A 9,182-nucleotide genomic window follows, 5' to 3' on the forward strand; every position below is an offset into this window, starting at 1 on the left:
ATAGCCAAGCCCCACACAGTGCGGTATAAATGTCCTTTTATTCCAGAAGAGCATTGTACCTTCCCAATGTGCTTTTGAAGTGGTGAAATGTATGTATTGTTTCTTATTCAGATCTTTAGCTAAAGAAATAATTACTTTTAATAAAAGGAATCACTGCCATATGAATTTAATGCTAAACGAGAATAGTTGTACTAAAGGCTGTAGTAATGATGAGTTGACATTATTCAGTGCTTGCATTTTGGGATTTGGAGAGTTCATTTCCCTTTATTCCACATACATCCTTATCCTTGTCCGCAGGAATCTATTTCCTGTTGCTGAGTTGGTGGTAAATTATTTGTTTCCAAATGTAACGCTCACGCAGTGTGGTGGTCTAGCAGCCCTGACACTATGATTCAAAATCCCACTTGGCCATGATTGCTGAGTCACTGTTTCTGCCTCCTTTGATCTCCTGAGGTGGTTATCAGGCTAGCAGAAGAGGGAACACCTGTATTGGTTCTTAAGGCAATCAATAAAAACAAGTGAAAAAAAATGAGGGGTTTAAATATTGCCTCAGAACTTTTTCTATTTGCCCCACAAGTAACATGCCATACTAATGAGATCTTCTAAGTAATAGAAGAAAGTAGAAGCATGAAGGTTAATTTTAAAAATTACCCTCCAATTTGATGGATCAGAACCAAGCAGAAGACAGTAGTTGCAACAGCAAAGGACAATTGCATTCCCCTTATTACATCTGGCAAATAAAATGTTACACAATTAAAAGACCTTGTGATCATTTTCCATTTGCCTTACCTATCCAGCGTTGGGCAATATGATCCATCTTCTTGGAAAACAAATAGTCTACTGTCATCACACAAGAAAATGATCCAAGGCATTCTTATCACATGACTTGTAAAAGTGAATGGTGCTGGTGAGTCAAATATGGGTTTTCAAAATCAAACTCCAGTTCGAATAAATCTCATTGCAGCTGTAGCCATTCGGCTTAGCAGATGATACGAGTTTTACAGTGGGGTGAACTGGCTTAAATCCACCTATTGATGGTACCCTCTTTGATCTACTTATTTTCAGAAATTCAGATACTCAGTTCTCTTCCACCACTCTTAAAATGAGAAATATCAATAACTTTTGGATTGAATAACTGTACTATGAATTTCTAAGCACACTGAAGCAACCCCGTCCAAAATTAAATGGCTCTGGCTATTTACAATCCCACTAGTTTTATACTATGTTTTGCTTGACTATATTTGGTAGGTCCATATATATCACTTCATAAATTCCCCAAAGCTATGCTTGTCCTTCAGGACGCATGCTGCATGCGATACTTGTCCTCTTGTTAAGAAATCAAGTGCTGTATTGCTAAACCACACAAATATCTTACCCCTATAAATAGAATACATGCGGCTGTGACGAGTTTTGTTTTGATCATTTTTATTTCTCCTTTTTTTGCAAGACTGAAAGCAAATGAATGTCAGCGTTACTTATAAAAGGGTGAAAAGCTGTTGTAGAGTTTTACAATATGGCACTTTCCTACAAGGGACTGAAGAAAAACACAAGAAAAACATATCTAATGAAGATCCTCTTACTTGGCATTCTATTTCTATCATTAATATACTGGCTGAATATTCATTCCTTCCGGAGCAATTGTTTTTCTTTGTTAAAAAGAGAAAGTTTTGTATCACCAAATCTTATAGTTTTTTAAAAACACATTTCCCAGAATACCATATATTCAGCTGGATTTCACTTGTAAAAATCTTAAATTGCATTGTGCTATACATAGTGATGTTTCAGAAATGATGAAATGATTTAATGTGCTGTCAAGCAACACTCTCCAGCCATAGAGATGTTTGACCAACTCTGTACACATGTATTTTTACTTTTATTATTATGCAGAACCTCTTTTGTGATTTTATAAGATTGCATAACCAATCATGTTACATTAACTGGCCAAGAGAATCACAGATCTTTATTTTTATTTTATCTTTTTGGCCTCTGAAGTGACAGTCTAACATCAGCACACCTGGCCATACATTCTCCGAACTCTTCGGTTTCTCTAATCCATGACTTACCAAAAGAAGATGGAGACGCTGAGACGTATGTGAGTTTTAAGCCTGCGAAAAAGAGTCTGATCTCAAAGGAGTCCTTTCTATTATTTTTCTCTTATTCCAGACTTCTTCTGAATGGAGACAGACTACTTACAACTCTGAAGCCTGGTTCGATAGTAGTTATCCTCTGACAGGAGGTGAATGAAAGTGTCACTATAGGAGAATTTCCGGTGGCTGCTCCATCGGGAAAGTTCATTTCCATTCCCCAGATGATGTGCTGGCTCATCTTGGGGACTGCTGCCTTTCTGGTCACCTGCATTGAGTTCCATCAGTTCCAACTCATGCTTGGCAGCTGTTTCTAAAACTCTCTGCTTGTTATAGTATCGGACAAAGTTATTAATGATGGGGTGGATGGGCAAGGCAATGGCAATGACCCCACAAAGAAAACTGATAGCAGCATTGAGTTTCCCCAGCATTGTCTTTGGGTAGATGTCTCCATAACCCACAGTGGTCATGGTTATGATTGCCCACCAAAAGGACTGAGGGATGCTCTTAAACAACGTTTCAGAATGACTTTGCTCTACTGTGTAACCGAGGGCAGAAAACACAAAGATCCCAACAGCTAGATACATCAGGAGAAGCCCCAGTTCCTTAAAACTTCTCTTAAGTGCATAGGTCAATGTCTGTAGACCTGACGAGTGGCGTGCCAGTTTGAAAATTCTGGCAACTCTCATGATCCGAAGTGCTTGTACAGCTTGCTGCACATTGGTTAATTCCATCAATTTGGTGCCCAAATGGGTCAGTATGAGGCTGATGTAGAAAGGAAGGATTGCAAAAATGTCAATGATGTTCATGAAAGAAAGAGCAAAGTGCAACTTATTAGGAGAAGAGATGAGTCTAAGGACATACTCAAGAGTAAACCAGACAATGCAAGCTGTTTCAATCTTATCCAGAACTGGGTGCTCCACAGATTTTCCTTCAGAGTCCATCACTTGCAGTTCTGGGATAGTCCCCACACACATCACTACAGATGAGGTCAGAATGAGTAGAAAAGATGTGACTGCTATAACCCGAGCTGGGTAGGATGATTCAGGTTTTTCCAGGAATTTCCAGATGCATTTTTGGCACTTTGTCCAGCGGTTTTCTGAGGTGTCCATTCCCAAGTCATCCAAGATCAACTGGACCCGACGGGCAATCTCTTCAAGTTCTTCCTTTTTTTCACTGAGGTGAGTTTTGCAACAATCATCCAGGAATTTCAGATCCACTTTCCAAAATTCCATTTCATTTTTGAAACAAATGGGACAGATGCCTTTCTTCATGTGAACTTCCCCAAAATCATAAACATCAATGATGCATTTAAAAGCATCTGGATCTCTGTCAAAGTAAAATTCTCTTTTCCCAGGATCGTAGTCATCACAAAGCGAGAAAATCATATCATAGCCTCCTGATAAACAGTTCACAAGTTCTGCTAGCCTTGTGTTGGGATACTGGCTTAGGTGGTCCCCATATAGCACCTGCCTTACTCCACCAACGTTGACAATAATCTCCATCTCTTCACTGTTTTCTGACCTGTCGCTGTCCAGCTCTTGAAAACTAACATCCTCTGTCATTTTTTATTTCCTGCAGCTGTATTTGCAATAGCTTTTTCCCTTGGACAAATCTGAAGTAATTTTGCAAGAAGCCAACACTTGCTGTGTCTTAGCCAATCTGAATTCCAATGACTTTCAGCAGGGTTAGGAATGGGGACACAAACCTATCTGCAGGTTGCGAAGCTGTGTGAAGTATGCAACAAGCTCCAGTAAAGAGAAAAATCATCCGGCTGCTTCTGAGCGAGAGCACGGCTCTTTGAATTGTTCTGACAGATTTCAATGCAGAGAAAGAAATGCTTAAGGAAACTCACCCAGTGCTGGGAACTTGCTCTCTTTTTTTCCAAAGTGGCATGGATTCTTCATCAGAGAGAGATCTTCTCTACAGAAAATGCTGTATTCCTGGAGAACAAAAAGTACTCACACAGGATAGCTCTAGCAGAGGGAGAGGAAAACAACAGTAAGTTCCACCAGCAGTTTATGCAATCTCTTGGCTTCCCAGCCTCCAAGGGAAGATCTTTTGTGTTCCTTTTGCAATGAAGGTCTTTGGGTGTTTTTCACCATCTGCTTCAGGCAAGTGCTAACAAGGTGCCAAGGAGAAAGTTGTGCTTGTTTTCCCTTTGCTGTTTTTAAGCACAATAGGAATTCCAGGCTGACGTCAATTGCTTTCCAAATTCTACCCTCTTCTGGTGGAACAAAGCAAGAGCATGTCTAGTACTGGGAGGGAAAGCATAGACAGTGCAGTTTTCTTCTTCATGATCTGTTCTTTCAATATCTGAGGAAAAATAGTCGGATATGACCAATATCCGGACTGATTGAAAGGTCTTAAATGACTGGCAAGTGTCTCCAGGGCCGGAAGAAATTGAAGCTGGAGAAGAAGGGGCTGTTGAAAAGGAAAACATTGCCGCTTATTCAATGTGACATAATGGAGGGATCAATATGCCTTCCCCAGTGCCAGTCCCTGCACAATGACTATCTGTATCTTTGAGGATGGGAACAGAGCATTTGCCTTTGTCTTGGAGTGAGCAAAACAACCTTCTACCGTTTGAGCACAGTCACAACCCTAACTTCAGCTTGCTCATCCAGCGTAACAGAAATGATCTGATTCCCTTATGCTGATTTTACTGCCTTAATTAACTAGTTTGTAATAACTTAATTAAATGGGTAATTTCACCTGTCTTTCCTTGTGTGACTTGTGCAGCTGGAATTGACAGATCCCAAGATGAAGCTCTTGGCTTCTCCTGGAATCACTGTAGAATGGAGATGGGTTGTTCAAAACCCACCAACCATCATTCCGCTGCAGAAGGCTGCCCTTGCCACCTATAACACGGTTTTAATGTATTCTGCTCTCCAAGTGAGTTTGCACAAGATACCGCAAATGAATGGTAATCACTTGCAGGGTGTTTGAATAGTTCCTTTTCTGGTTTTAATAAATCTGTTTTGCTAAACTTCCATATATCTGATGAGGTGAGCTCCCGTACAATTCATGAAAGCTTATGCTTTGTAATAAAATGTGTTAGTCAGAAAAGGTGTTTCCAGACTCCTTCTGATTTTTGCTAAACCAGAAGATTTGTTTTTTGGTAGCCAATCCAAAGAGCAACACAACCCACCCTGGACTATCTGTATTTATCCCCGATAAACCTGAATGTAAATTATGTGTGCATAGGCACAGACTGAACTCTAGCGCAGTAAGGAATAATTAGTGATAACGTTTGTGCATTTAAAACAAAATCTCAACAATGGTATTACTGATTGAGGAAATGCAAAAATTAAGGGTTCATTAAATTGTAATGGTATTTAAATCCAGATATCGTGGTTTGTTAACAGTAGTTCATGTCTAAGCATTTTATATGAACTATTGCATTATGCCATTTTCAACAGATTAAAACAAACCAAGGCTTAGCAGAATGTGAGACCCCAACTTATAACTCCCATTATGACATCAGGCCTAGACAGCAGCATCAGGAAGGAAGACCTCACAAATGTTTGCATATGGTTACAGAACTGTTTTCCTTTGAAATATTGTGTGGAACACAGCATGAAGTTGTCCTTCACACGTTCCTCAAAAGAGTTGTACTGGATAAAGCAGTTTGATTATGAATTCCTCTTATTACAGAGTAGAAGTTGAAGGTGATACAGAGTAGGACCATCATAATAATGTGGATGAAGCTGCGCTTTGGGGAGGGATAATTTTAGGGGTTGTTCAGCTTTGAGTGTGATAAGCCTCTGTGCACGTTTCTGATGTAGCTGTTAGGTTTCCTGCCTGAAAATGCAGGAAACTGCAGTTAGTTTTCAACTCTTAGGGTCAGAAGAGTCTCTGAGTGTCATCAAGAGGGACCGCAGTTTGGCCTGGAGCTAGAGATTGTCTACCCTTGCAAAATCCTTCAGCTAGTGAAGACTGAGTTTATTCCAAAATGGTATGTTTGGGCATTGAGGGCTTGCTTTTCTCTTATAGGGATGCTTCACCAAGACAGCTATGCCTCAAACTCAGGAGGAAACAAGAAAAGGACACCATCAGAAAGGGGAAGGGATCCAGAAATGCAATCTGTATTATCTTGGCAGATTGTTCCACACTAGGCCTGTTTAGTTTCCCTGGAGGCCTAATTTTACCTGCTCATGGCTGGTAACAGAGATGGACAGTTGCATAACTTAGACCAGTCTTTCTCAAACTTGGCAACTTTAAGCTATGTGGACTTCAACTCCCAGAATTCCCCAGCCAGCCATGCTGGCTGAGGAATTCTGGAAGTTGAAGTCCACACAGCTTAAAGTTGCTAAGGTTGAAAAACACTGACTTAGACGCTTCACAAGGCACTAGCCAAGTCCTGATTTAAATAACTGTTTTTCCTCCCATCCACACACCACCACCTGCATGCGCATGCGCACGCGCACACACACTTGTTTTCCTCTTCTCACGTATGCGTTTGTATTTTCACCCTCCAGTTTTCTCTACAAAATCTCCTAAGTCCTTACCACAGCAAGGTATCGAAACAAAAACAAATAAAAGCAAGTAACACCATACCCACGTACCCACACTTTTCTCCACACAGGCAAGATTAGGATTCACAAACTGCAAAAGGAGAAAAAAACACTAGATAATTACTGTCACTCGTGGGCTGTTCTGAACAAAATAATTAATTGAACCATGAACCTATAAATAACTGCCTAAATCAAGCAAAAAAGCATGAAAACATGTGGTTTACACTTCTTAAAATATTCTTGTTGTCTTAGTCATATAATTTCATCTGGAGGGGAAAAAAGCATTTATTCACAAAGCTATAATGGGTATAACTAGAGAGGGAGATATATCAAGAGAATTTGAAATTATGAATCTGCTATTGTTTTCTTCTTTTCCAATATGAAAGAATTGACTTATTTTTGATACGTGTTTTTCCTTCTCATTATCTTACTCATTTATATACTGTCTTTCCAACAGGTGAGCATAACCTGAGTCCTCCTACTTCATCCTCACAGTAGCCAAGAGAAAAAGAGTAACTAGTCCAGGGCAGGGTATGGTCAAAAAAGTCAAACTTGGTGGCCGTGTCGGTGTGGTTGAGACTCTGTGTCACGCATGAAAATAGGCAGAGCTTTGAACATACCATACCAAGATAGCCATCATCTTGTCTTTTTGTACCACAGCCTGCAGACACTCCTGAACTGGTCAAAGAGCTATTTATCCCTTTGAATTTAGTCTCAGTTTCTACCATATTCAGTGTGGCCCATGACTAAATACATGCACCATGCCTTCAATACAGTCACTTCTCCCTCTTCATTTTTCTCTTGGTTTATCATGTACCCCAGGGGGAAGTGAGATGAAGTGTTCTAGAGACCTCACAAATTACACACAATGTTATGTTTTTTTTTTACTCACACTAATGTCCAAATGCAGAATGACTGATACCTCACAGTTTGATATCAGGTTTTAAAAGTAGGTTCCACTGTTTTCCCAGTTCTTAAACAAAAATAGCAAGTGGTCCATCCAATAGATTGGGGGTCCTAAAATAGTAACTATAGCACCTGCAAAGGTTCCTATACTATCTAACTCAAAATTAAATATTCATTGTTTTTTTTTAAAGTAAACCAGAAACTGAAAACAAAGCAGTCACCTTCCAGTAACAAACGTTATTTATCATACTATATCTGGGCCCCCTATAAATATTCTTGAAAAAATAAAAATGAGGAGCAATCCTGCTGGTGTTTTGTTTGGAAGCAAAGGCAAAGGTAAGCTGGGGCTACAAGCAGGACAAGGAAGACAGGAGAGTCAGCCAAGAGAGCATCCTCATGAGTTGGCCATCAGTTTGGGACAGGTCACACTTCCCAAAGCAATCATTTTGTGAGAAGGCCCACAACATCCTCTCAAAATTTCAAGTCTGTCCACCAGCCAAAATCGACTGAAGGCCTCTGTTGTAGACTGAAAGAAGGAGATCATGCCAAATAAAATGGAGTGCTTGGGCCATTTCCTCACTGGCAATTTATAGAATCTCAAGGTGCCACCCAACTATTACTGTGCCAATATAGCAGTAATGAAAGCAGGGGTCATTCTTCCCCACTAGTGGCTAGATGAAGCTATGAATTATTAGTGAGGAAATAGCTTGTGATCCTGTTTACATTCTTTTCAAGCAAAAGCAGCGGCTGTGAGTTCAAAGTGGCTGAAAGAAAGCAGCTGAGGAATAAGACCCTCAGCCTGGGCTTGGGACTTGATGATAACTGCCCTGGCCATCTTGCTGGAAAGATGTCACTGTTCTGTTTGGCTTGGCATGGCATCTTCCAAAGCGTCTTTATGACATGTAAAAACAGCTGTTAAAGGTTATGTTTTTGAATCAAAGCAGTTTTAAAAATCCCAGTCTGATTCCCCACCCTTCCAGGGTTTGCATCTCAGAAAGCATAACTGTCTTTGGAGAAGTCTCTCTATATCTCTTCTCAGAAATGTGCAGATGCTGGTTTAAACCTTGGGTATTTCTAGGTGAGGCTTTTCTGGCTCAATCTGCCTGATTTAGGCACGGTGTTTTAAAAGAAGAGTTTGAAGTCATTCTGCTTTTTTCAACCCTCTGTTCCATCATCATCATCATCATCATCATCATCATCATCATCAAGTACAATAAATTAATTAATAGTCATTAATTAACATTATGATTTCCTCTGAAGAAATCTATTAAGGAGGAAAAGAGGAAATAACTGCAGTGCCATTTGATTGCTAGAACTAGGAACCTTCTAGGTAAAAACACATATTCCAATAAAAGGAAAAGCCCAGAGATCCTGCTAAATGTTGCCCAGAAAATTCTGCAAAAATAAAACTTTTCTGCTGTAGGAAAGGCTTGGAATATTTTCAGAATATTTTCATTTATTTATTTATTTATTTGTTTGTTTAATTTGTATGCCACCCATCTCCCCCACTGGGTGACTCCGGGTGACTCACAATAAAAGGAAAAGCTGCACACAGTTAAAAAATAAATAGCCCCATTCATTAATTAAAATTAATTAATTAATTAAACAGTCAAACTACAGAAACACGCCCTTTACCTAAAAACTATAGATAATTTGGGGAAGAACACAACAGCTG

At 39.7% G+C, this 9,182-nt stretch overlaps 1 protein-coding gene across 1 annotated transcript; it reads right to left on the bottom strand.

Moving 5' to 3' along the window:
* Positions 1-1,771: 1,771 nt before the first annotated feature.
* KCNF1 (potassium voltage-gated channel modifier subfamily F member 1) lies at positions 1,772-3,649 on the bottom strand. Its single transcript, XM_007423593.3, has one exon. It carries the CDS (start codon positions 3,647-3,649, stop codon positions 2,186-2,188), a length of 1,464 nt encoding a protein of 487 aa, XP_007423655.1. The 3' UTR covers positions 1,772-2,185.
* Positions 3,650-9,182: the final 5,533 nt, after the last annotated feature.

Source organism: Python bivittatus, unplaced genomic scaffold (assembly GCF_059951505.1).
Source record: "Python bivittatus isolate LINGU-HERP-01145 unplaced genomic scaffold, Pbiv_v1 ctg000020_np1212, whole genome shotgun sequence".
NCBI lineage: Eukaryota > Metazoa > Chordata > Lepidosauria > Squamata > Pythonidae > Python > Python bivittatus.